Genomic DNA, 26971 nt, shown 5'->3' with positions numbered 1-26971 from the left:
AAAGTCTGGTAAACCCAGACTAGGTCCCAATAGTGTATCATTTTAAAAAGTGGGTCCTGGGGCAAAAATGTTTGGGAACCACTGCGCTAAACCATTTTTGGGGTTTCCTATGTAACATTATTGCTGATGGCTACCCTGAGACTCTGTTACAGAACCGACCACCCATAATGAAAGGGGGCTTAGTGAAAGTTTGGGCAGCAAAATATACTTCATGGTCCAGAACTACTGTCTGGACATAGGCAGGCCCTCAAGAATGCAGGATTTGGCCATTCCTGTTAGAACCTAGCTCCAAGCACCTGCTATACAGCTGGATCAGAAAGCGTGAGAGAAAGGGGAGGTGTGAGAAGGAGAGAGAGAGAGAGAGAGAGAATGCTCAGGCATGTTCAGACTAAATCAAAAAGTCAAACTGTTGCTGGTCTCACCTGTCTGTAAGTGGCACTGTTGTAACTCCAAACAGTGCAGATGGAGAGCTGAGCGTATTACTTTGCATGCTGCCTTATTTGCATTTAGCCATATTGTTCATATTACTGACCAAACACACACACACAGCAAAAACTAAGCGCTGCCGATGACGTGCAGTGGGGATATTTCACATAGTTTTAATGTGAGCGGATTGTTACACAGACAGTTTACAGGGTTCCAAGACAGGAAATCAAGTCATATCTCCTCCTCCTTCTCACAGCACAGAGCAGATTTGCCTTACGGAATGATCCAAGCAAAAATCTTTTCCTTCAATCTTTTTTTCAAAGGCAGCACCTGACATTTTGCAAATGTCTCTCTCTCTTTTTTTTAAATAAACTTTTTGGGTGCCAGAGATGACAACCAAACCGAGCCAATGCCTGCAAGCGGCAGAAGGGGGGAAAACAAATAATAAAAGAAGCTGCAAAATTTATTGGGTGTTGCGAAGGGGAAGCTGTAACTGCAAATCTTTCACTGCATGGATGCAACAGGCAGTCTGGCAGAAAGCAGATGCTTCTTTTCTGCAGAAGATGGGATGGGGAGGGATGAGAAAAATGAAAGATTTTGGGGACGGATGCAATGGAAAAAATGCTCTGAATGAAATATAGTGCAGGAAATGTAGGGCTTGGATTTTTTTTTTTTAACTGACATGCAGTGTAGAAAAGCTTATCAAGGCTCTTTAAATATACATTTCTTTAACAAAGCGTTCCTTTCCATTATTCTGTTTCACCTGCTTATCTCGATGCTACACTGTTTTACGCAAGGATGACTTCCCAGTAGCACCACAAGGATAACCCCTTCTGAGGTTGGGACAGGGCTGCCTACGCACAGGTATGGAGGCTGGACTGACTGGGGCTTGGAGAGGGGACTGGGGTCTGGGCTGTTGTTATCATTTAGAATGATGAAAAGCATACAGTGTTGAAGAATGAAGGCCAAGCAAGGCAGGCAGAAAAGAGGGACATTCAAGTGGTAGGGACTGTAGGGGAAGCTGATGAAGAAAAGGCTTAGTGAGAAAACATGATTGAGATGTGACAGGTGACAAAGGAAATTCAGCAGAGGGAACAACCAGTTGCCTAATAATAAGGATGGAAAAATGGATGTAGTGGTAGATAAGGAAGAGAGTGATGAGAGACTAATAAAGTTAAGTTAAGAGACGTTTCAGATAAAACAAAGTCAAGGAAGGATGCGCTGCTGCAAGAATAAATGGCATCATGTGGCCGTTGTACAGGTTTATAAGGCACAGACGGGGGTGGGTGGGGAGGTGAAGGAGAAGGTAAGGGTGATGCAAGAGGCGGATGACCTGGGCATAATCGGATTGCAAAACATGGCCTGATGGGATAGGTGGTACCTCAAGGAAGTCAGCAAAGATGCTCAAAGGGCCAGGGTAGGACTCACCATTCTTGGCTTGCTCCCTGTAGCTCTTCTCATTGAGGCAGAGCCCTCTGCCATGGAGCAAGGCATGCAAGGGCTTCTCCTCGCCTTGTCGCGGCAGGCAGCGCAAGCCTTGGGCGCATCGCTCGGTGTACACCCCACACGACTGCCCTTCGGCCAGGGCGCAGGTCATGCAGCATCCGCAGCCAGGCTCCTTCACCAGCTCGCAGCCCACCGGGCTGGGAGGGCACATGGAGAGGGCTTTCTCGTCGCAAGGTTCACAGTGCACGAAGGAGCCCAAGCCCTGCGAGAGCCCCAGGCACAGGCACAAGAGGAAGACCTGCCACAGGAGCATCTTCAGGCCACGGGCAGGCGCAGTGTTGCAGCAAGCAATCCAATGCAGGATTGAGTGTCTGTTAGGAAAAGGAGCTTTTGCAGAAAAAAAAGTTTTTCCTTCCTTAAATTCCAAAAAAGGCTTTCCACCTCAAAATGATTAACAAGAAGAAGAATGGGGGGAAAAATAGACCAGATTGTCAAAAATCTGCAGGCAGTGCAGCTGCAAAAACAGATGCAACAGGTTAGGGATTTTAAAAAATATATATATATCTTGCTGGAAAAGGAGGAATAAAAGAGAAAAGCTTTGGTGAAGCTGCAAAAAGAGTACAAAATAATCCACACGCCTCACTAAAAAGCAAGGTCTGCAAGAGGCTAGGGAGGAAGCAAAGAAGGGAACAGGCTTCTTTTCGACTGTCCTGATACTATCTGCAGCAAATTAAAAAATGTCTAGAGGAGCACTAAAAGCAGGTAGAGCTGGGCTTTGTCGAGAAGAGGTTGAGCTTGGGACTGGCTGTATTTTGTTTTTTGCTTTTTTTTTTTTTTACCCTCCTCTTCCTAGATTGGGTTAAGAACAACAAAGAGGTTTTCTGTAAAGTTGGAGGATTTTTACAAAGTCGGCAGTAGAAAGAGAGTGAAGGAGGAAAAAAAAAAAGAATTCCACTTTGTAGATCTCCCAACACTTTTCCCCTGGAGAAGTTTCTAAAGAGACTGAATAGTGCCGAGCAGGCATGTCTTTTTAAATAGACTGCCCCTGGCTGCCTGCCAGCCCCTCGCTGCAATCTGAGATCCCAATGACACCTCAGCCTGAATGGGTGCCAGTAACCAGGGCAAGATCAGTGCACACTCCAAATGTGTGTGGGGGTGGGCTGTGCAGCTTCTAGGCTTCCAAAGCCCTGGCAGTGATCACCAACATTATTGTTAGCAGGGGTACACACAGACACACACACACACACCCACCCCAAAGTCATCTGTACTCCTTTCCCCTGGACAAGGAGTGCAGTTCTCTTCACTCCAAATGGCAGGGAATATTTCAAAACACACAGAGGACTGGCTGAACTGGTGTCATGTTTTTGAGTGCTGGAACTGTCTGCAAGCTTACTTGGGAGTAACTCCCCACTGAAATCTTCTGAGTAAGCATGAGTAGGGATGGGATGGTGGTACATAAGGTTGCCAGCTTTTTCATTGACCCTGCTTCTGTGCCTTTAACAGCGTTTTGCTATATAGTCATGGGCAGGGAATAATGCTTACCCCCCCTTCCATGCAGTGAATGCTTCACCTGCTGATTTCTGCACATGATGCTGCTCAGGAGCAAGGCATCTCCTGCTCTACAGTGCAATATTTTTCTGGTCTGTTGGCAACCCCAGCTACAAGGTTATGGCTTTGCTGTTCCTACCAACACCTTGCTGCTGCTACGGCATGCACTGTACCATGGAGTTTTCAAAAACTGGGACTGATTTGCAACACCAGTGTTTTAACCCAGTATGGAACTCTTTGCACATAACCCTACATGGGCAGCTCACGTTCATCACATTAGTATTCACGGCCAAGGAATGTGCAGGATTTATTTGACAACACTTTCAACATGCACCTTATCTGCAGATCGTTGACAATGCAGGTGTCCATTCGCATCATGTCACCTGCATGGATTCATAGGTGTGATTTGTTCAATGACTTGTATAGCCTGTAATGCGTATGTGCATGCATGCATGTGCATTTGAAGGCATATGATAGGCACAAACCATCCCAAACTTGAACATGGCAGAAAGGCATAATGCATCTGAAGAGAACTCTAGCAACCATGAGAGGTCTACCAGAAAGATTTTTGCCACATAAAATGTGTTTCACAAGTGGCACAAACACCCTGATCAGTGCTCTTCCAAGCCCTCTGCTTGAAAAAGACTGGAAAACAGATCAATTTGTGGAAAATAATAATTATTTCTTCCACCTATTCTTGCATGCTATAGAATGATCTTATCTCATTTTCATGTTTGACTAACTGTCAATAAGTTAAAGCTTCCGATTTTCAAATGCTACCACTGGCCTTTCTAGGAGAGGAAAACTCTTGCATGTAGCCTATAAACAGTCAGGGTTACCTTCAAGCAAAGGGCAAGGGGAGAGGGGTTTGAAAGCCAGCTGTCATTTTTGGTGAGGGATTTGCAGGTAGCAACCCTCCCTTCTTCCCCTCCAAGTTGGACTTTACTTCTTTCAACAGTCTTCAGTATGCCTGCACTGCACAGCTTTTGCCACTAGAATGCACTCTTATCTATGATAAGTCTGTAGCCCTGGCCTGGTTGCCGCTGAAAAAATGTTAACGCCTCTCTGCAGATCTGCTTAAATGTTCTTTGCACTGGCTGCTTTTATCACCAATTGCTATGCTGGTCCATTTGGGGAAAAAATGCCAAAAGCCAAACAGAGTAATACTTTTATTTAAATTAAGTAAAATATGAAGAAGTAGTGAGAAGAGCTTCGGAGGTCTCTGAAACTCTGCATCAAGTTGGATATCAAGCAATACAAAGGGAGGGTGAAGAGTCAGCTCTGGGCATGATGGAAAATCTCCAAATTCTGCAACCTGCAAGACTTAAGATGGCATACAGGCAGTGTTATGGCAGAAAGCCAAACTGGATGTGACATGGGAGGTCCTGACGTCTGCTTTTCTGAAAGAGCAGTCACAAAGGGAGCGGGGTTTGAACTGCTGCTGTGGCATGGAAGGGAGAGGGTTTAACCCTTCCCCTTCCCCACACCACCATCTTAATTCTAGTCACCTGTTTAGTCCCTGCTCCATTCTTTCAAAATTGTGAGAATATTTTTTTTAAAAAGAACAGCATGGAAGGCAAGATAGTTTGAGTTGTGACAGCAGCTTCATCAATAGAACTCCAAGGGGTAGGGCAGAGGCATGGAAAGTAACATTGGTTGAGGAGAGTCAGACTGGCGGAATTCTGAGGGAGAAGAAAGAAGAGGCAAAATTGGCAACTTCTGCTTTAGAAAGACGGAGAAGCCAGAGCTGTGGCAGAAGCATCTCAGCCATATACCCTAGATGATCCTATTGAACTATGGGGCATGTCACCACATTTCCTTTCTTGGACAATATGTTTGGGTATGTGGTAGTAGTAGTTTGGCTCCAGACTCCCCTCGATGACATTAACTATCTGCATCCCTTTCAGTCTGGCTTTCAACCAGGTTTAAGATCCAAAACATTCTTAGGCACCCACATCGATGACCTACAGCCTAATCCTATTCTTTACCAATGCTGTAGCGCTGAAATGGCTACCACTGCATCCTGCAAGGGGGGAGCAGTTGCAGAGGTTTCCTCTGGGTGAGGAATCATTCCCTTACCCAGGAGTAAACCTCCACAGCATGCATCTACTCAGTCATACACTAGCAAAATCACTGATGCATGTCTGCATGGACTCACACCATGGGATCAGGTCCAGGAAGGGGATTTGGATTCAGCGGCCACTGCTGCTGCTGAATGCAACCCAGTCTGCCCATCCGCTCTAGTCTGCCCATCCGCTCTACTATCTAGACCTGTACAGCTTCAGCAAAGCGACTGTATCATGAGCCTTTGAACTAAACTCTTAGAGTATGGCACCCTTTCGCACTTCCTGTTTGAATTGGGTTTTGGATTAGGATTGGGGCACTGCACTGTGTTGGTTCTCTTTCACCTTGGGAGGAGGTATCACAATGTGTTCCTGTGAGGTTTCTGCTCTGCTCTATGAAAATTACTGGGCCATGGGCAGCCTGTTCCTATTGTGTTGCACCACTGGTGGAACGTGTGATTCACCAGCGGAAAAAAGTGGAATGTCACTTCTGCTGGCAGAATGTCACTTCTTCCAGCGAGTGCTGCGGGACTGCTATCACAATTGCTGGTGGCCCAGCCTGGTACACTGCCAGTGGAGCCGACTACATTTGTTGGTGAGTTGGCAGCAGCCTGTGGCTGAAATGGGGCTGTGAAGGGGAGGAATAGGGGAGGGTGGAAGGTAGTGGGCAGGTTCACAAGCAACTGCGCCCAATCTCTCCCTTTCCATTGCCTTTACAATTTTTGTTCTGCATCAGGAAAATAGCTGGCACAGGACTGAGGAGACCCACTGGGAAAGTGGAGGCTTTCCTCAGGGCAAGTGAAAAAATTTCACATCATAAGGAGACATTTCCAATGTCCCCCTCTTACCAGCAACCCTGGAATGCAATGTGCTCCATTGGGTCACCTTCATCAGTGTGTTTGTGTGTGTGTGTGTGTGTGGGGTGTCTTAGATAGGATTGGGCTGTTTGTATGATACTTTGTCAACAGAACCAACCCCATGCATTAACTGCTCTGCTTGCTCACAGTGACTTTCAGTGACCTTGCCACTCCCTTGTGTCTGGTGAAATCTGTGGCTTTTCCTATAATCATATTAAGTGATGGTTTGTCTGAATCATATCTCTATGCCCACTGATAAATCTAGTTTAACAAAAACCTCGAGTGCCTTTAGAAACAGTGTAATGGGGTAGGTTCATGTGCACTTCATGAACACATGGGGCAGTTTAAGCAGTAATGTATCATCTCAAGTGGCCCACTATTAACAAGTCCCTCAAGGTTCCATCCTCTCTCCCAGAAGGGAAACACACAGTGTTTCCCAAAGTGTGAGTTGGGACAAGATAAAAACAGAGGCTTGAGTAGCTGTTGAAGTCAAACTTTTTTTTTTTTTAGTGTAGTAAAGCTAGGTGGGTCCCAATAGTGTGCCATTTTAAAAAGTGGGTCCCAGCACTAAAATGTTTTGGAACCACTGGTCCAACATTTTTATGAAACCACTGGGAGATCATCCAGGCGTTTGTGACAAGTTTTTATTCACATATTGTGACACTCAGCTACAGCTCAAATTTTGGTGTGCATTGGTTCACCAATGGCTTGCAGCAGCTGTCCTTTAAAATCTCCCCCCCCCCACCTCTTTGGCCATGGTAGGAGAGGCAGTGGGAGAGTTCTTCTCAATAGTCTGTTCTCACTGGCTTCCATCATTGCCTTCTCTTCCAAATGTCCTAGGAACAAAACAGCATCAAGAAGTAGAACCATTCCAAGGAGTCTTCTGTGAGCAACATGGCAGCTCCCATATTTTTTCCCAGAAGTCCTCTCAGAACAATGGAATTTTTAACAGAGAGGCAGGATGTAAAAATGTTTAATGAATTAATAAAATGGGCATGTTGCAGACAGTTCAGCCTGTTTTAACCTGCTGTTCTGCTTCTGGTGTGGGTGCCTGCAGTGTTTTTAGAGAACCGTCATTTTTTCAGATTTTTCTTGGGCATTTCTTTGGGCATTCTTTTAACCAAAAAGTAACACATAAGTCACAAATAAATAAAATAAGAAGGGAATTTTTAAAACATTGTTTGTACATACAGTATAGAGAATTTTGATTACAATCCTCACTCTGTTGCACACTTTTTTCCCCCTTCAAAAACACTTGGAATTCCATATAAATATTTTGTGGTTACATGCTAGTGCTGGGCCAATATTTTGGCTTTGGGGAATGGGTTTGTTTTGGAGGTGTTGATGGAAGTTGACTGCCCCTCACTTTTGTGGGTAGACCCATGAAAAATCATCAGTTTCCAGGGGTTAGGACTTATTGGGAGTGGTGTCTGCTTTGCTCTTAGTAGAAGCTCCTGCTTTAGAGGGTGGCAGCAGCAGTGCTTTTCTTCTCTATGCCCAGCTCCTACCAGGCACCATTTTCTGTCCCAGACTGCACCAGTGCATCATGCAACATCTGTTGCCAAGTTTTTTCTGGTAGCCATTTTAATGGAGATTGTTTTAATCAACCCAGCCACCACATTAAGAACCAGTAGCAGGTCACGTGATAATTTTTTTCCTCTTTTAATTGTATGCGAGTTACTTTGAGAAGCCTCAGACTGAACGAAGGCCTACGAGCAGCCCAAATAAACAAAGAAACTGATCAATGAAACACTGGATTTATTCTGCATTCAGGGTCCAATTATTATTGCCATTTCATTCTTCAGTGCACTAAATTCTGCTAGTAATGAGACGACACATTTTAGGGCCATCCCAGATGGTCAGATCTCAAGACACCCTGTTTATTGCTCTTGGTTATGGGCACATGGCTGGTGTTCAGTACACCTCATCTGCTCCATGCTCTACAACTAGCTTCAGGCTATAATGTGTAAAAGTGTTAGCTTTCCAAACCGAGATGAAGGGATAGAGCATATGTCTTTGAGACAGTTTGGCCTGGCATGTGTATTTTGGTGCCACTTGACACATCAGCCTTGTCCAGGGCATCCAGAAAGGCTAATGGATGACTCATGGATAAGAACTGAGTTTATCTGGAAGGGATTCTGTCCGGTTTGCTTGGTCAAAGGAAAAAATAATAATAAATATTTTTTTAAAAGCTTTGCTGAGGAAACTTAAGTTTACAAGCCTGAGAGAGAGAGAGAGAGAGAGAGAGAGAGAGAGAGAGAGAGAGAGAGAGAGAGAGAATTTTCATGAATTTAAAAAGAAGGCCAAGAATTAAAGTTTATTGGGGATTAAAAAAACTCTACCTTGAAATGCCAGAAGCCAAGGGTGAAAAACACGACAATAATTGGAGAAAACAAATCACAAAATGTGTTGCCCAACCAAGTTCAATTAGTTGAACTGGATGGAAAGGGAGAAAAAATAAGCAACCAAAATACTGGAAGGGCTGCAATCCTAAGCATATTTACTGGGAATTAAGAGCTATTGAGCTCAATGAGACTTGTTTCTCCATAAACATGGTGAGGATTGCACCCTTAATGTCAAATGTTTTTTTTAAAACATTCTTTCTGGTTGAAGAAGCTTTCAACTGGTTTGTGCTGCTTCATACATAATCTTCCTGCTTGTGAATGGAAGTATGAAGCAAGCAATGAAACCAAATACAAATGTATCTTAATCCAGGTGATATTTTTGAAGGGCACTGAATGGAAGCAACAGATTTATCTAAGGAGCACAAACAAATAAGAGCAGAAGAGCCCCACTGGATTAGGCCAAGGGCCCATCTAGTCCATGTTTCTGTATCTCACAGTGGCCCACCATAGAGGCCTCTGGGAGCACACAAGATACCTGTATCCTGTTGCCACTCTCTTGCATCTGGCTTTCAGGGTACCTCTGAAACCCAGAGGTTGCTTACAGTTTGTTGTTTGGAACATCACTGTATACAGGCAATTGCTCACGTAGAGCAGGGGTGTCCAATGTTTTTGGCAAGAGGGCCACATCATCTCTCTGACACTGTGTCAGGGGCCGGGGAAAAAAATAATTAATTTACATTTAAAATTTGAATAAATTTACATAAATGAATATATTAAAGATGTACTTATATGAATAAATGAAGGTCTTGCAATAGCTCAAGGCCTATAAAAGGCCTTGCACAAAGCAATGCTGGCCTTTCCTTTGCTGAAGCTACTGCATCACAGATGTGAAACAGCAAACAGTGGAGGAAGCCCTCATCCCACAGCTCACGCAAGAGGTCAAACAGTCGCCCTCACGCTGAGAGCAGTTGCGTTGGGCCAGTGAGGGCTCCGGCAAGTCTACAGAGGGCCAGAGTCTCATTGGAGACTGAGGAGTCCCTGAGGGCCGCATTGGGAGTCCTCAAGGGCTGCAAGTGGCCCCAGGGCCAGGGTTTGGGCACCCCTGATGTAGAGCAATGAGAGTGATTTCCTCCTTACAACTACTCATCCTGATCCAGCACCATTACTTAATAAGTACAGTACACGCAAGTAACTAAAAGGTATGCAGGTGGGGGGGATGTTGCTCTGTTTCTCTAATGAGAGGCACTTCTCTGTGCCCCATACAGATCAATGGAATGATAAAATTCACTTTATTTGGACACAATTGCAGTTCCCAGCCTAGTCAATTTCACTCCTGAGACTAACTGAAACTGATTGTGAAATATACATGAATAAGCACAGGGCGACTGGACCTAAATCTATTGCTGGTCATGCTTCTTGGGGGCAACTTTTGACTTTGCCAGGTTATATCTTGACACACTGTGAAATGTGCAAAACTGGTTTGACAAGAAGCAAGGGACACCAAAACATGAATGTTTATTTGTACTATAGGCAATGACTCTGCTCTGTGACACCATCTCTAGTCTCTGAAAAGGCTTTAGGCTATTCCAACCAATTAAAAAAACAAACACAGCAAGGCTGATCTTGTGATAGGAATGAATGGCAGTGTGGGGGAAGCATTAATTTTGCAGTGGGGAAGAGTTGCATTTTCCTTGCACAAACATGTAATAGATTCAATCTGAGAAAATGCAGTATCACTGCAACAAAAAATTCATCTGAAAGGAAGATATTTGGATGTACAAATGACTGACAAATCTGCATTTGTTGAGCTAAAAGCTGACTTTCTACAAAAGCCTTAAGATGCATTTTCTGAACTGCACAAATGTATATTGGCTGTGAGCCAATACTAAACAGGCTTTCTGATGAACAGGCTTTCTGAAGAAGCCAGACGTGGCTTCTTCTCTTTGACTGGTACAGCCATTTCCATTGCACTGGGAGATATACCCTGGCATTGAAGAGAAAGATTGAGGCCTCTTTTTGGGTAGAGCTCTTGTGTCGTCCCCACCTGCACACCCAACCTGCAGGATTGGGGTGAGGTGTTAACAACAGTATCATGAGTATTGTCATTTTTGCAGGGAAAATATCTGAGTATCTGAGGTAATATCTGAAAATCCCCCTTAGATCTGGAATCAATGAATAAATATTAATTACACAGATGTCTCAGTAAAGCCTTTAGTCCTTACTCTTGGGGGGGGGGGAGTGTGTCTTTTCCTCTTGATTATTCTAATTTTTTCTTCCTATGCTTTTGAGAAAATGGGTACTAGATCCTAATAGCATTCACAGGAAGTGACAAGTTGTTTGTAGCAATTTTTGTGCTCATAAGGAAGCAAAGAAGAGATGTGTTCTCTGTGCAGGGAAGAAGCATTTTCAGGACTTTGTGGGAGTGCAATGCTGATACTGAGGGCTAGGGGGCGTACTGGATTCACCACTGCTGCAGCTGCACAGCATTCCATTTCCAGCCTAACGCTATGGTGAATCCAATTATTTCTTTGCAAGCACTATTTTGCATGACTACAAGCAAACACAGCAAACCGTGAAGACAGCAACAGTGTTTGGCTTTCTAATGTGTCTCTTGGGGGGTATCAGCTTCACTGCATGCAGAATTAAAATCTCCCGATACGAGATCGATGTGTACACTGGCATTTGCGGTTATTATCAGGCCAGTAAATGTTCCATGGGATTAGTGCACTCACTATTCACTGTGTAATTTGGAATCTGGTTTAGAAAATAAAAAAATTGGGAGATAATGTATATAAATGGCAAAATCAGGGTAAGTGGTAAAATCTGGGGCATTTCTGGATAGGGAGAGGAAAGAGACAGGTGCTCAGGCAGCCTACCAAGAGGCAAGTACAAAGCCTGCAGGTTGTCCAATTGCCCCCCACCACCATAAGATGCAGAGCACACCTTTTCGGTGCATGTGCCTTAGCGGGGTGGGGGGGGTGGATTTGGATGGGATTGAAGCCTTGAAGATCTAGCTTATTTCATCCCCTACTATTGGCATGAGTTGCAGTAGGTTTAAAACAAATGCATAAAAATTGAAAAATGGGATTTAAAAATATTCCACATAAGTATAAAAGGTATATTAGAGTACTAACCTATATGTGTTTATTCAGATGTAAGTCCTGTTTTGTTCAAGAGGACTTACTCCCAGGTAATGGCTTGCCAGTTTGGTTGAGGTGAGTTGCTTCTGATTTTCACCAGATCAGAAAACAGCTCTGAAAATGAGAAGATTAGCAAGCCTGCTGAAACTGAGACCACTAAGCTGTAACCATAGGAGTAGAGCATCACACACAAACCTTCCGCTTGGAATGACACTCTCGTGCTTCCCATTTTCAGTGGCTGCTGTTGAGCCTCAGGCTTTATCTCTAGTCAAAGCCTCTCCAAGTTGATTGTTTCTGAACTCACTTCAGTAGCAGTCCTGGCAGTTTTCCCACCAGGGGACACTCACTCATTCACCACCCCGACTCAGAAGTGACATCATCCACCGTAAACACCTCAGGTGTGTTGCTGCCTCCATTCCCCCCTTTGAAAAAAAGGGGGGAAGGAGGAGGCAGCCCAGGTTCCGAAGCAGCCATTTGCACCACTCCTAGCAGTGCGGAAGTCTCCAGTGTAGCTTTTTCATGCCACTGGAAGGCACCCAGGAGGTGAGCACTGCCCACCTGCCTTCTCATTCCTTAAAGAGGAGAAGAAGAGGGCCTCCCTCAGACACGATCGGGAACTGTGCCAAGAGTGGCTGTATTAGTGCAGCCATTCTAGGTGTGGTTCCACACTGATTGGAGGGCCACCCTCCTCTCCTTTAAAGAAAGAAAAAGGAGAGAAGGGTGACCCTGAGATCAGATGGAACCACTCTGACAGTGGCTGTGCTCCAGCAGACAGTTGACACTATTTCAACTGCAAAAAAACCAGTGGTAGGGCGAGCAGTTTGCGGTGCCGCCTCCCCAGGCAACTAAATTCCTGGCACCCAAGGCATTTGCACCCCTTTCCCCTCTGGGTACGTCACAGACTCATTCTGAACTTGGCTTGTATCCTCAGTTCAGATTCTGTCCTTGGTCTTATTTTTACAAGTTTGCCCAATACTCTGAACTATTCTGCACAGCTGGTGAGCCACATAGCAGTCATACATAGTGACCTGCCATATCCCCCCTTCCTGCCTGCACATCTGTAGTTTGAGGGCCCAAGCCTATTCAGCTTTCCAGCACTGACACAGCTGTGCCAATGGAGTATGTGCTGCATCCTGTTGTGCTGGTGGGGCAGTCACAGAGGCTTCATCAAGGTAAGGGAATTGTTCCCTTACCTTACCATTATGGCTGCATTGGCCCTGGAAATTTGGATAGGATTGGGCCCTAAGACTGGGTCTAAGATTGGGTCCCTGGTGAGTCACCATACCTGGCCAGTGTTTGTGTTTGGCTTGGTGGATCACATCCTGTGCAGGCCTGGCCTATAACATTGTTTTCTGTCCTGTGTCTTGGGTCTAGGACCTGCGTGATGGTGCCCATTACATTTCAAAGCAACACTCATCAAAGTAGGGCACAGGAGTGCCATGTCAGGGGGAAAGCTTTTTGTCCATGACATGTCTGTCTCTCCACCTTCTTCCTTCTTGTCTCCAGAAACTCTCTCTCTCTCTCTCTCTCTCTCTCTCTCTCCAGCAGAAGTGTGGCTCATGTTTTCAAGCAAGAGGGGACAGCAGAGAGGCAGGCTGTGCACATCTGCTGAGACAGCAGAAATCTCTCAGCATCACGTTTGAAAAGGTGACCAAGGCACAAACCGGGGTTGGAATTGGCTGGGGAAAGGGAAAGTGCTGGCAGCTGAAGAGCTAGAAAACACCTGCAGCTAATAAAAGCAAATGAAAACCATCATCAGCAAAAAGCAAAGAATATCAATAAAAGGAGATGTATAAATCCAGTGTTGTCTTGGGGGAAACACTGACAGATGCTGCTGGAATTCTACAGGTGCTGTGCAATTATTTACTTTGCAATACAATGAAAACAGGATCATCTGGGCAGGGCCACTGCCACAGAGCTGGGTGACTTTTCAGGCTAGTTACAGGAGAACAGAGGAAATGCAGGAACACTGAGGAACAGGCAAAATTGCTCCTGAATTGGTTGATGAATGGAGGCTACCTGACCCCTTTAGAATTCTCCTTTAGTTTCTTTAACTTCCTTTACTGGTCAGTGATGTCTTCTTTACAGTTTTGACTCCTGTTTATGATGAAGCAGTGTTTCTCAAACTGTGGGTCATGAGCCAATTTCAGGTGGGTCCCCATTCATTTTTATATTTTATTTTTAATATATTAGACTTGATGCTACCATGGTATGTGACTGCATTTGGGGAAATGTGACAGACCTGTACTCTTAACAAGCTACTATGTACATTCTTTTAACAATGACAATAAATGGGACTTACACCTGGGTAAGTGTGGGTAGGATTGCAGCCTAGGATTGTCAAAAATTTTCCTGCTTGATGATGTCATTTCTGGTCATGACATCACTTCTGGTGGGGTCCTGAAAGATTCTCATTCTAAAAAGTGGGTCCTGGTGCTAAATGCGTGAGAATCACTGTGATGGAGGGATGTAAGACTCTGGGACAGGAAATGCTTGAGCTGCATTTAGTAGGCTTCCATGGAAACTTCTCTCAGACACACCTCACATAAAGCTTTCCAGCTCTTCCCGGATTTAAAAAATTAACATTTCAACTGTCTGAAACTTAAAACAACAACAGCTGAGAAACCTTGTCTTGATTGTATTGTTACTGGCCCCTGGATGACCACTCTTTTGTTCCTGAGATTTCTTGATAGCTCAGAAGAGTCAGTTGAGGATTGTCTCAGCTGGAGCTAATTGTTAGGAGATACTTGGGGAAAACTTGGCAATTGTTCTGCATTTATTTGAATGAGAAACCATACCAACTTGGGGAAGGCAAAGCAGACAGGGAACTGTTGAAGGCAATGGGGTGAGGCCTGCTTCTCTCTGGGGATTAGATGGGGGCTGAGGATCTCTTGCCTGGTGGGAACGAGCATGTTGATTGCCTTCATGCAGACCTGTGCCATCTACTTGCATATTTGTGAATAAAGAAAATATTGCCAAAAGTCTCCAGTGTTCTCTCTTCCAAAGCAAACCAAAACCAGAAGTGAGCTGTCTTGTCCCTGGAACTCTTGTCTTGTCTCCACTTGGGAAAGTGGAGAGGGTGACATAATATTTTTTAACTATAGTTTTTATAGATCTTTTCATTTACCTAATTTACTAAGGAACTAATCCTATGCCTTCTCCTGCACCTGCTGATACATGCACACCAAGATGACTTGCACTGCATAATGCGGGGTGCAATCCAGAAAGTCTCCACTTGTTAAGGGATCAATCACTCCCTTACTTGGGGTAAGCTTCCTTGGCGTGGTGGGGTCTACTACTGGTGCAGGTCTGCATAGACCCCTGTTGTGGGATTTGGTCTAGGAAGGGGGCTGGAATTTGGCAGCTGCTGCAGAACCCGCCCCCTTCCTGGAGCTGATCTGTCCTTTTCCCCATCACCATCCTGTTCCAACCTCCCCTTCCCCATTCTGGCCTCCCCCACCCTGTCCTGCCTCCTTCTCTTGATGGAGCTGCCACTGTGTGTGGCTGACTACTTTGGCAACCAATGCCTCCGCACACTGTCAGAAGCCGCCTGCGAAACATTAGTTCTGCCAGCAACATAGTTCTGTAATAGGACTGAGCTATAAGTGGTTCATGTCATTAAAGACAAAGTACAATCCATTAAAAACAATAAAATGAACAAAGGGCCTAATCGTATCCAACTTTCCAGCACCAATCAGCCGCAATGCAGCCCCAAGATAAGGGAAGACATGTTCTCTTATCTTGAGGAGGCCTCCATGACTACTCCCCCACTGCAGGATGCAGCAGATGCCCCATTGGCATGGCCACATCAGCTCTGGAAAGTGGGATAGGACTGAGCCCAAAACCTCTTAAAGTTCAGTTCTCAATATTTGGTTCATGCAAACGAACACCCAAGCGAACTTTGGCAGCAGTTTCATTTATTTACTTAATATGTTATTTCTGTAGTTCTACCAGTGTACCTAGTGCTTGACAGAGTGATGAAAACAAAACACAGGAGCTCAGGAGCATGTGATCTAAACATCAAAAGTGAGGAAAGCTACAAAGGAAGGAAGGAAATATGAGAGTGATCCAGTGTGACACAATGGTTGGTGTGTTGGACTTGAGCCCTGTGCAGTGGTGTATGAAGAGGGTGGCCAGGGGGACTCTTGGCCCCAGATGCCAGGCTGCAGGGGGGTTTCCAAGAGGTCTTCTTAAGATGGTGGTGGCAGCAGGGGTAACCCTGGCTGCTGCTGCAATTTGGCTCATTCTGGCTGTAGCCACCAGCAAGAAAAGCATGTTTATTGCTATGTTTATGTACAAAAAGTTACAAAGTTATATATAAGTCCAATGTTGGCAACCTTCAGTCTCGAAAGACTATGGTATCGCGCTCTGAAAGGTGGTTCTGGAACAGCGTCTAGTGTGGCTGAAAAGGCCGATTCGGGAGTGACAATCCCTTCCACACTGGGAGCAAGTGCAGTCTGTCCCTGGTCTATATAAACTTATGAAGTTAGTATATTATATACATCAAAGTTCAATAAGAGAAAATGGTCACTGTCTGCGCTTTTTCTCTGGCCATTATTATTATTATTATTATTATTATTATTATTATTATTATTATTATTATTATTCATTTCATGTCATGACTATTACTGAAAATAATTTTATCATGGGGGGGCCAAAAATTTATAGGCCCCTGATACCTTGGTACGTCGCTGGCCCTATGCAGACATTCTCTCTTAATGGACAAGGAATGCATGATGCAGCATTAAAAGAACATAAGAACTGCCCCACTGGATCAGGCCATAGGCCCATCTAGTCCAGCTTCTTGTATCTCACAGCGGCCCACCAAATGCCCCAGGGAGCACACCAGATAACAAGAGACCTGCATCCTGGTGCCCTCCCTTGCATCTGACATAGCCCATTTCTAAATTTTTCATTGCACCTGGTGGCCCCATCCCTGTCAATGAGATGCTGGCTAGCCCTACCCCCCAATCCTCTTGCATTTAGTATTTCCCACCTCCCACTCCCCTAAAAAGCATTTAGAATTTTCTCTACAGACACAAATGCTGAAGGTGGGGAGAGTTTTTCTCTGTGATTGGAACTGTGGAACATTCTTAACATGTTTGTCATAATGTGTAGTTTGGTTCTTAGACTTTATTCCATTTGGTGGTGAGGATTCTTTCGATCAATGTGTGATATGCCTTAGGAAAGCCATAGCTCTTTGGTCCATCTTTGTGTGGTGTGTGCACATGTAAATTGAGAGCCCTATGATGTAATATTGCAAAATTACTTCATATTGTCAGCTCATACATTGCCTTTCTTGTGTCTGCTCCTGAACCAACTCAACTTTTGTCTATTCCTAAACCAACAAGCCAGAATTAAGACTGCCAGGAGAAGTATCAATAACCTCAGATATGCAGATGATCCCATTCTAATGGCAGAAAGTGAGGAAAAACTAAATAACCTCTTGATGAGGGTGAAAGAAGAAAGTGCAAAATGTGGCTTGAAACTTAACATTAAAAAAAAACTAAGATCATGGCATCTGGTACCATCACTTCATGGCAAATAGAAGGGGAAGAAATGGAAGCTGTGACAGAGTTTATCTTCTTGGGCCCCACGATCACTGCAGATGGTGATTGCAGCCATTAAATTAAAAGACGCTTGCTTCTTGGGAGGAAAGCTATGATAAGTCTAGACAACTTAAGTCACAATCCTAACCAACTTTCCGGTACTGACATAGCTGTACCAATGTGGCATGCACTGCATCCTGCAGTGGGGAGGCAGTCAAGAAGGCCTCCTCAAGGTAAGGATATGTTTGCTACCTTACCTTGGGTCTGCATTGCAGCTAAGTCAGTGCTAGAAAGTTGGTTAGGATTATGCCCTTAATTAAAAGTCAAGATATCACCTTGCCAACAAAGGTCCGTACAGTCAAAGCTATGGTCTTCCCAGTAGTAATGTATGGCTGTGAGAGCTGGACCATAAGGAGGCTGAGTGCCGAAGAATAAATGCTTTCAAATTATGGTGTTAGTAAAGACACCTGAGAGTCCCCTGGACTGCAAGGAGATCAAATCATTCAATTCTACAGAAAATCAACCCTGACTTTTCATTGAAAGGTCAGATACTGGAGCAGAAGCTCAAATACTTTGGCTGTCTCATGAGAAGATAGGACTCTTTAGAAAAGTTCCTGATACTGGGAAAAATTGAAGGCAAAAGGAGAAGGGGACAGCAGAGGATGAGATGGTTAGACAGTGTCACCGAAGCACTGAACATGAATTTGGACAAACTCCTGAACTGCTTCGGAACCAACTCCAAAGTTAGAGGAGATAAAATATAGGTCACCTACCCTGCTGTCTGGGTGTCATGAATATGTACAGTTCAGGCCTAGTAGCATTGCAAGGCCTGAACCAAGCTAAAACAGTAACACAGAAGTGGCTTGCATTTCCTAGCTGCTAGGATTTACAACACAATGGAAGGTGATTATGTAGCACCTAGGCAGCCAGAAGACTCCCATCAAGGATGGAATGCAGCTGCAGATTTCCAAGGGGGAGGGAAGAGCTGAGAGGGGAGCTTCCAGCCCCACTTCCAGAGGACAGGGTCTTTGTTCCTTGTCTCTTGGTGAGAGAGGTGGTGGGTGCACATCCTGCCCCACCAGGACCATGTGGCCTCTTAGGTAACTGAGGATCTACAAAAGAAGCTGACCCAGGTGAGAGTCAGAGGTTAATAGAGTTAGCCAGTTAGCTTTGTTGTTTTATGCTGATTTGTTTCCTAGAAGTTTTTTATGCCTCTAGCACAGGGGTGCTCAATAGGTGGATCGCGAGCTACCGAGGCAAAATGAGTAGATTGCGGAGCCCTGTCTCTCCAAACTGTTAATATGTCAGTTTTGTCTAGTGACTAGATGAAACTGACATATTTAGCTGACACTAAACTGAAACTGACACTTTAGCTGCTCTTCAGGCATGCAGCAACAAAACTGACGAAACTGACTAGACTCCAGCAGGGGCTCCATACATTAAAGGGGGTGTCTGTCAGACGCTTCCTTCCCCCCTGGTAGATCTCCGGGCCTTGCTGGGTTTCAAAGTAGCTCTCGAGCCAAAAAAGTGTGAGCACCCCTGCTCTAGCATTTGCTGCCTTTTGTAACCTTTTGTAACCATATGTATTTAATAAAGTAGAAAATCTTTTTACCATGTTGGTTCATTGTCTGTTGGGGACAAAGGTTCAGAATCCTGCCTAGCCGTTCAGCAAGCTACCAAAAATCCTCATTGTGGACTAGAAACTTGAGGACTGAGACTTAAGTAAAGAAAGTGCTCAGTGCCTACAAGGGATATAGTTAAGCCTAAAGGGTCTTGGTTTCCCTGGACTGAGGCACTGGCTCTTACAGGGTGGTGGCAGTACTACCGAACAGGGATCTTTGAGGGCTCTAGGGTTCAGAACCAACAACTCTGAGCACCCAAAACCCTGGGAGTGAGCACAAGTGTACGACACTGGGCAAAGAAGCTTTTGCAAGTGGTGCTCATCTTATATCTATCAAGGGGAAGGTAATTGCCCCCTGTTTGCCCCAGCACAGTGAATTTTTCTACTGGTTGTTTACTGGTGTTTTGCATCTTTTAAGTTTGTGAGCCCTTTTGAAACAGGGAGCAATGTTTGATTTTCTCTGCAAACTGCTTTGTGAACTTTTTTTTTGTTGAAAAGTGGTATATAAGTATTAATATAACTATTAATCAATCAATTAATTAATAGGGATTGTTTTCCCATCTCCTCCCCCAAACTAGACATCAGATGAGTGGAGGAGGTAATAGGTGTCTGGATGCCCTATGTCCTTTCCTCAAAACTGCAGCCCCAAATAAGGGTTCCTGCTTTAGTATCAAAAAAGGAGCACAACACAAAACTCCCAGAACTGTTTATATTGTCATATCTATTGGGTTATAGTTACGTGTTGATGATGATGAATTCAACTGACCACTCTGCCTGAACATGGTCCTCAAGTGCTGGGCTTGTCCTTCTGACCATAGTCCTTGCATAACCACTACAACCTCTTGTCTGAATGGTGATCCGTTTAGAGTAGCTCCGTAACTCATACTAAACTTGGCTTCTGCTCTACTCTTGTCATGGGATGAAATTCATGTCAAAGAAAGAACCTTTAGGACTTAAAGTCTCTTCTAACTTTAGCTCTGTTTGTGTGTTTTACTTTTCCCCCAAAGTCCTCCTCTCATTACTTCTCCAACCTTAAAAAAATATTATTTTCTGCCATGCTTCCTCCTACAATCATGATGATGGTTTTTTTCTCTCTCAAGAATGCTGTTGAATTGATATTATTCTTCATCTTTTCTCATTTACAACTTATCAGCTCTGCTGGGTTTCAGGCTAGTGCTTCATTTGAGTTACCTTTTGGGATAGCCACAGAGACAAAAAATGTGTTATCCCTTACAATTACAATCAAAATCTCCAGTCGGCCAGCAATTATTCAAACAGGAAGCTTTGCTCATGAATGATAACGTGACTTTATGATTTAAGAGGCTGGCCTGTGAAGCAGTAAGTAACTGGTTCAAATCTAGTTTCTTCCACTAATTCTGCAGGCAATCTTAGGCAAGCCTCGATCTCAGTGATTTTCAACCTTTTTCATTTCATGGCACATGGACAAGGCACTAAAATTGTCAAAGCACACCATCAGGTTTTGACAATTGATAAGGCACACCATGCTGCCAGTAGGGGGCTCACATCCCCCATTGGCCCTACTAATAAATGACATTCCCCACAATTCTTGTGGCACACCTGTGGACCACTCGTGGTACACCAATGTGCCATGGCACAGTGGTTGAAAATGGCTGCTTTATCTCTCAGCCCCCTCATCTGTAATATGGGAATAATAATGCTGATCTACTTTACAGACTTGAGGTTACTGAGATAGTGTTGGTGAAGTGTTTTCAACACTCCTAAGCATGATATAAATGTTAAGAATTATGCCCCCAAACTTAGTTTCCATCTCTTCCTGTGCTTCAAGGGCTGAACGGACAATACACACCATGCTTGAGACATGACTTCATCTATTTCATACATCTTGCCTGGAGTCATAAGGAAGCAACAAACACAGCTATCAACAGATATAATAAAACACCTTTAAAAATTAAAGAATTTTTGGAGTTAGGGGTGGGTGTAGCAGAGATGTGCAGCCTGATGCTTTGGCGATTCTGCTAGTGACTACACAAACTTTGAATAATTTTTAACCTATTGAACTGTTTAGAGTGGGGGGGAAGCAGCAAACTGAAGACTCTTTAAGAAGCACGAAGAAGGCCGTGAGTACGACTTCAGTGGCACTGACTCAAAAACAAAGTTTGACAGTGTCAAAAAAGAATGTCAAAAGATCCATTTCCAAAGTTGCTTTATCATTTAATGCAACTGGAAAAAAGAAAGATGGCATCTTTTTCTCAGGTTTGTAGAACTCATCAACCAGTTCGCTCAATCTACCTGGGCGTGTGGTGCTGCTATCAAAATCTCAGCATGGGCTGGATTTTAAAGTAATGAAATCTCTGCAGGTGTCAGCACAACATGACAACCATTCTTCGACACGTACTGTTCTGCTGCAGAACTAGCTGTCAATCAACCTTTGTGGGTAGGGCTGCCAACTTTAACAGAAACTATTCATGGATTTTTTTTTTCCAGGTTAATGTAATGTTAGAAATTTCTGGAGACCACTTCAAATCTCCATTGTTGCTTTTAGTTATCAGCTAGAGCAGGGGTCTCCAAATGTTCTGGCCAGAGGGTGCATGAAATATCTGGCACAGTGCTGAGGGTCAGGAAAAAATTTAAATATAAAATTTAAATAAATAGATAGAGATGGAACTTAGATGAATGAATAAATGAATGAGTGGGCTCATTCACTCAGCCTCTCTGGCACTTAGAACACCCTCCAGATGCAATCAGAGCACAGCTCTGGTCATGTTCAGTTGAGTGGACCAGAGGCTTTCAGCGGGCAGGAGGCTGGCCACGGGCCAGATAGAGGCTTGCTGCAGGCTGCATCTGGCCTCCGGGCTGGGGTTTGGAGACCCCTGAGCTAGAGGTTGATGCTGACTCCTGGAGATCCTGGGCTAACCATATTTGTGGTTGGGAGCAATCCTAGAAGGAAAAGATTCACTGCAGGTAAGAAGTAGACTGCACAGTATCAAAGATGGTGTGGCATCTGACAGAAAAAAACACAAGTGGGGTTGCCAGCCATCTCACCCTAGTGGGCTCTTGTCCCTTTGTAAGCTATCTGACAGACAGCCAAGTAGCCAGCAAGGTCTGTCTGCACCAATTAGTTCATTTTTGTCACGGAGTTTGCAAACCAACAGGGGCCTGTTTAGAACAAGTAGGTCAGTACACAGAGAAACAGCTGGAATTGCATTAGTCCCTGCTGCCAGGCATGCTGTGGGCTTCCCTTGTGGTCTGCACAACTGGCCATGAGGAAGGGCCTGTGGCCTCTTCTCCTGTTGGACAGCTGCCGGGGGAGAGAAAAGAGAATAACAGAGAGCATAACAAGGCACAGACAGCATGATCAGCCACACATGCCCTCTGGATGGGAATACTTGTGAGGGGTGCACATGCCACATGTGTCCTGTTAGGGGTGATAGCATGGTGGGTGAGAGCATCATCTGTCCCTCCCTCAATGGAGGTTGCAGCGGAACTCCTGGAGAAATGATTGAAACACCAAAAGGTTCTAGATAAGTGCTTAGCCAGCAGTGTCAATGGTTGGAGTCGCTGGGAATCACCACGAGACAGCACACGTTCACTGCTGTTAGTTGTTCCAAAAGGATGGGATGGCTAGGCAACACAGTTGATAGCAAAGACACATTTGATAGTACTGAAGGGTCAGTATTTGTGTGTGTGTGTGGGGGGGGGAATGGACATGAGATGGATGTGTAGCATCAATATGTAGCAAACCTAGGATTCCCTCCCCTCCCCTCCCTTTCTTATCTGTATCAGATGCCCTGGACTGGAGGTTCCACTTGAGTGTATGGGGTCCTCCTGAGGCACAGTAAATCTGCAATACGAATTCTGATGTTCAACAAAACATCTTGCCATATGTGAAGTGAGGACACCAACAGGTTGTTTTGGCAAAGTGCTCCCCTTGTGTGCAAAGCGCCCTTTCTCCATCGTCCGTATCACCACAGTTCCCATGTATATGTGCTCTCAGTGTGCCAGAGAGGTATAGCCCAAGAAAGTGGGTGTAAGGAGAGCTTTCTCATGTGTAAGCAGGTGAGGTGGCTAGGGCGCTTTTCCGTGGACAACAATGGGGAGGTTCTGTCTCTCCTGCACTGCACGTCTCTGCCTAGGACTATATTACATGTGGAGGGCATCTGCTTAGGAGTGGCTGGAAAGGACCTAGAAGGGGCATAGAGAAAAAGTGTGGTTAAAGGAAGTTTGCCCCTCCCCCTTTTCTGCTCTTTTTCTTGCTGGACTAAATAAATGGCCCTGCATTGCACTGGTGTTGTCTGGCCCAGGTTTGTCAAATACCTTCATAAGCTCGTGGTGGTGGACCTTGCCCCTAGGAAGAGGAGATGACACATTAATAATCAAATTTGCATTGCTAGAACAATGCATTATGGGTACAGGTCATCGCATCAAGGACTGGTCATCACATGAAGTGACAGGCTCAGTTGAGCAGTTCTATAATCTGTTGGTAAACACTATTTCAACTTGCAGGTTTCCAGTTAGTAGAGGGTCTATGTGGTCACATGGTAGGTGCAAAGCTCTTTTTTTTTTCTACTGGGCTTTTGAGGTTTGAGAATGGCCTTGCTTTGTGGAGTCATAAGAACCTTCAAGAGTTTAGGCAAGGGGCCATATGGCTGCAATGTCAACCTGTCATAAAACTGTTTACAGCTACAATCTTTCTTTACTGTAAACCTGCCATGAAGACTCGGCAATTTGGCAGGATAACAAGTGTGGAGGCAGATGTGAAACATCTGGAGGTTTTTGCAAGATATTAATGTATATGTCTGGTGTTTTGCACTTGTTGAGGAATCTGCGGAGTTGACTGCTGGGTGGATGAATATATACAAGTGAATTGGGAGAGATGACAATTTGGAAGAATGGACCAGGTGATCTCCAGTTAGGTTGTATTTATTGCTCTTAAGGGCATATAGAAGGCCATCCCAAAATATCTAGTATCCAAAGGGGAGGAAGTTGAGAGTACACCATTCTGGTAACTGCCATTCTGAACATACTAGTGACACACACCTGCATCACCTAGTTCTTTCCTGCTTTGGTTCCGTGGACATTAAAAGCTCTGCAACTGGAGGGGGGCAGGTGGCAGTAGCCTTCAAGCAGCTGACAGAGGTTGAGGTCTAAGTGCATGGGATATTTGAGAATATATAAGTTTGGGAATAAAGCTGTTGGGAGTTAAATGGAATGGATTGCCTTTAAATGGTTATCAATGGTCTGGAAGGGATGGGTTATGAGACATTGGGGAAGGATGAGGTACAGCCAAAGCACGCTATAAGAACTGGAGAGAGGAGGATAAAAAGATGGCAAATTTTGTATTTTAAAATGTGGTATACCTCTTTGAGGACCTGATGGTTGACATGCAGGAAGTAAACCTAAAAATTAAATAAAATCAGTACCAAATAAACTGGGTAGAAACAGTGAAAGATGCCATGGCTTAAGCTGGGTAGATTCATCAACTATGCCAGATTTTGGGATTCTTCAGGAAAATCTGTATCTGAGGCTGCAATCCTATAAACAATTTCCTGGGAGTAAGCTCCATGGCACATAATGGGGCTTAGGATAAGTAGACATGCTTAGGATTGTGCTGTGAATGTGTCAGTGTTAATTGTTCATACTAAAATTCAATTTCTATTTGGGTTGAAACACTGAAGTTGTTACTCTGAAGTGGAGAGTTGTGTGTTTGAGAAAAGACAGGTTGATTTAGGGCAGAAGTCTCCAAACCCTGGCCTGGGGGCCAGATGCGGCCCGCAGCAAGCCTCTTTCTGGCCTGCGGCCAACTTCTTGTCCCCTGAAAGCCTCTGGCCCACTCAACTGAATATGACCAGAACTGTGCTCTGATTGTGTCTGGAGGGTGTTCTGAGGGCCAGAGAGGTTGAATGCACGAGCCCATTCATTCATTTACTCCAGGGGTGCTCAATAAGTCGATCCCGATCTACCGGTCGATCGCATTTTGCCAGGCAAAATGAGTTGATCGCAGGCTTCTCTCCCATCCACGCATTCTTGGGAGTGAACCCTGCCCTGGGAGTGAGCTCCCTGGGAGTGAGTAGTCTACTGGGGCTGACTCATGAGTAATCCTGGAGAGGAGCCACTGGCAGGCTTCTCTCCCGTCCATGCATCCCTGGGCATGAGCCCCGTTGACTCTCCTGGGGATGACTTACCTTTCCTCTGTTTTTGCACTGGTATGTATGGAGATCTGTTCCCCCCCCCCCACTTCCATCTGTTGGTTCTGTGTGCAAGGGGTTTTGCACTGGTCTTGCTGTGATGCCTATATAGAGATCTTCCCTCCCCCACACCTTTCCCTTGTTTTTGCACTGGTCTGTATAGAGATCTGCTCCCCCCCCCCACTTGTATTGGAATCGAGGAAGATCTGGTGGGGAGGTAGATGTGGTGTCAGCAGTGGCCCCTTTAAGGGTAAGGCCTGGGCATCCAGCAGAGTGTGCTGCACAGCTGCAGCCACTTGAAGGCAATAGGGCCCTCAGGGATATAAGAGCACCTGAGGCAGGAAGGGCTCCACTTATTTATGTGAGTCAGCCTTTTCCTACATGAAGATCTTTAAGTCCAAGTTCATCAGTTCCACCATGACTGATGAACATTTGGAAGTGTGCTTGAAGCTGGCTGTCAGCAGCTATTGTCCGGGCTATGCATCCTTGGCTGATTCACTTCAGTGCAAGTCATCAAAGTAAACTCAAGTAATTACAAAAAATGTTTATAGTTAATTACGTTGTGTTGTGCAATATTGGCTCATGCGGTTGTGCAAGGTACACCAACATACATTGTACACATAAATGTTATGTGTTATGATGGCGCAAACATTGTAAAAAAACTCTGGTAGATCGGGCCTTGCTGGGTTTCAAAGTAGCTCTCGAGCCAAAAAAGTGTGAGAGTAGATTTACTCACTCATCTAAGTTCCATCTCTAATTTATTTATTTAAATTTTATATTTAAATTTTTTTCTAGCCCTCCACACCACGCCAGATATTTGATGTGGCCCTCTGGCCTAAAGGTTTGGAGACCCCTGATTTAGGGTGAAGATGTTTTCTATCTAATTTTTTAAAATGATACTGACATTCTGTGATTGGCAAAACTTTGAGAAAACTTTAAATTGGAAAAAAAAATTGCAATCTGTGTTTGCTCCAATGTAAGACCATGTGTTTATAATGGGATTTATACCCAAGTGAGTGGCTTAGGCTTGCTGGCTTGATAACTTAAAAAGAAAAAGGAAATATATTTAGTGGGGCCTCCTTGGAAGCTGTTGCTAAATTTGATTTCATGGGAAATCTGTATGGGAATTCAGCCACTTCAGTGAGGGAAATGGGAATAAGGTCAGAATAAAACATTGAATCAGCTAGGCATACGTTTCCCAGAGGAAAATGTGTAGTTATAACATACACCTATTCTCACACTAAGGATCACAGAGAGATGCTCCTTTTATCACAAACTGTTGCAGGCTCTTCTATGCCTGCTGCATGCAGCATTCATTTACATTTCATGCAACATTGATTTACAATTTTACAGAACCCTGTGATAACCTGTGGTGCATTGGGTTCTCAGTCAGTTGTGTTAGTTATCTGACTGGGGCAGTTTCCCTTAAAATTGATATATTTATTTATAAATATAGTATGTTAAAATTTACTTTGTTTTCTTTTCTTTTTTATCCTTAGGTTTTTTTTTTTTTTAAACTTATGAATGTTTAATCATATATTTGTAATTATAGAAAAACTGCAACTCAAGCAGCAGCTTTGAGGCCCTGATCAGGCATCACAACAAGTTGTCACGAGAATGAAACACAGCCTTTGGTTCATGCACCCCATTGGTAACAAACTGCAATTTGCCATTATGTCCAAAAACAGTACAAGTAACTGTGGTTCGTACAAACCATAGTTAGCGAACAAGCCAGGGTGTCAAACCAGACGTAATGGGTGGGTGCAATGTGCAACAAACTCAAATGGAAGCTTCTATTGTACAGATCAT

The 26971-nt window shown here is 44.4% G+C and overlaps 1 protein-coding gene across 1 annotated transcript in view; it reads right to left on the bottom strand.

The window, feature by feature from the left end:
* The window catches only part of IGFBP5 (insulin like growth factor binding protein 5), a 45181-nt gene extending 42321 nt beyond the window's left edge, over nucleotides 1-2860 (bottom strand). The window contains exon 1 of the mRNA XM_066611676.1: nucleotides 1855-2860. Within this exon, the coding sequence (XP_066467773.1) occupies nucleotides 1855-2185 (331 nt within the window). The 5' untranslated portion in view covers nucleotides 2186-2860. The remainder of the gene's footprint in view (nucleotides 1-1854) is intronic.
* Between the last annotated feature and the right edge of the window lie 24111 nt (nucleotides 2861-26971).

Source organism: Tiliqua scincoides, chromosome 1 (genome assembly GCF_035046505.1).
Source record: "Tiliqua scincoides isolate rTilSci1 chromosome 1, rTilSci1.hap2, whole genome shotgun sequence".
Classification (NCBI taxonomy): Eukaryota; Metazoa; Chordata; class Lepidosauria; order Squamata; family Scincidae; genus Tiliqua; species Tiliqua scincoides.
The sequence above is the reverse complement of the archived record's forward strand: the minus strand, read 5'-3'. Positions and strand labels throughout refer to the sequence as shown.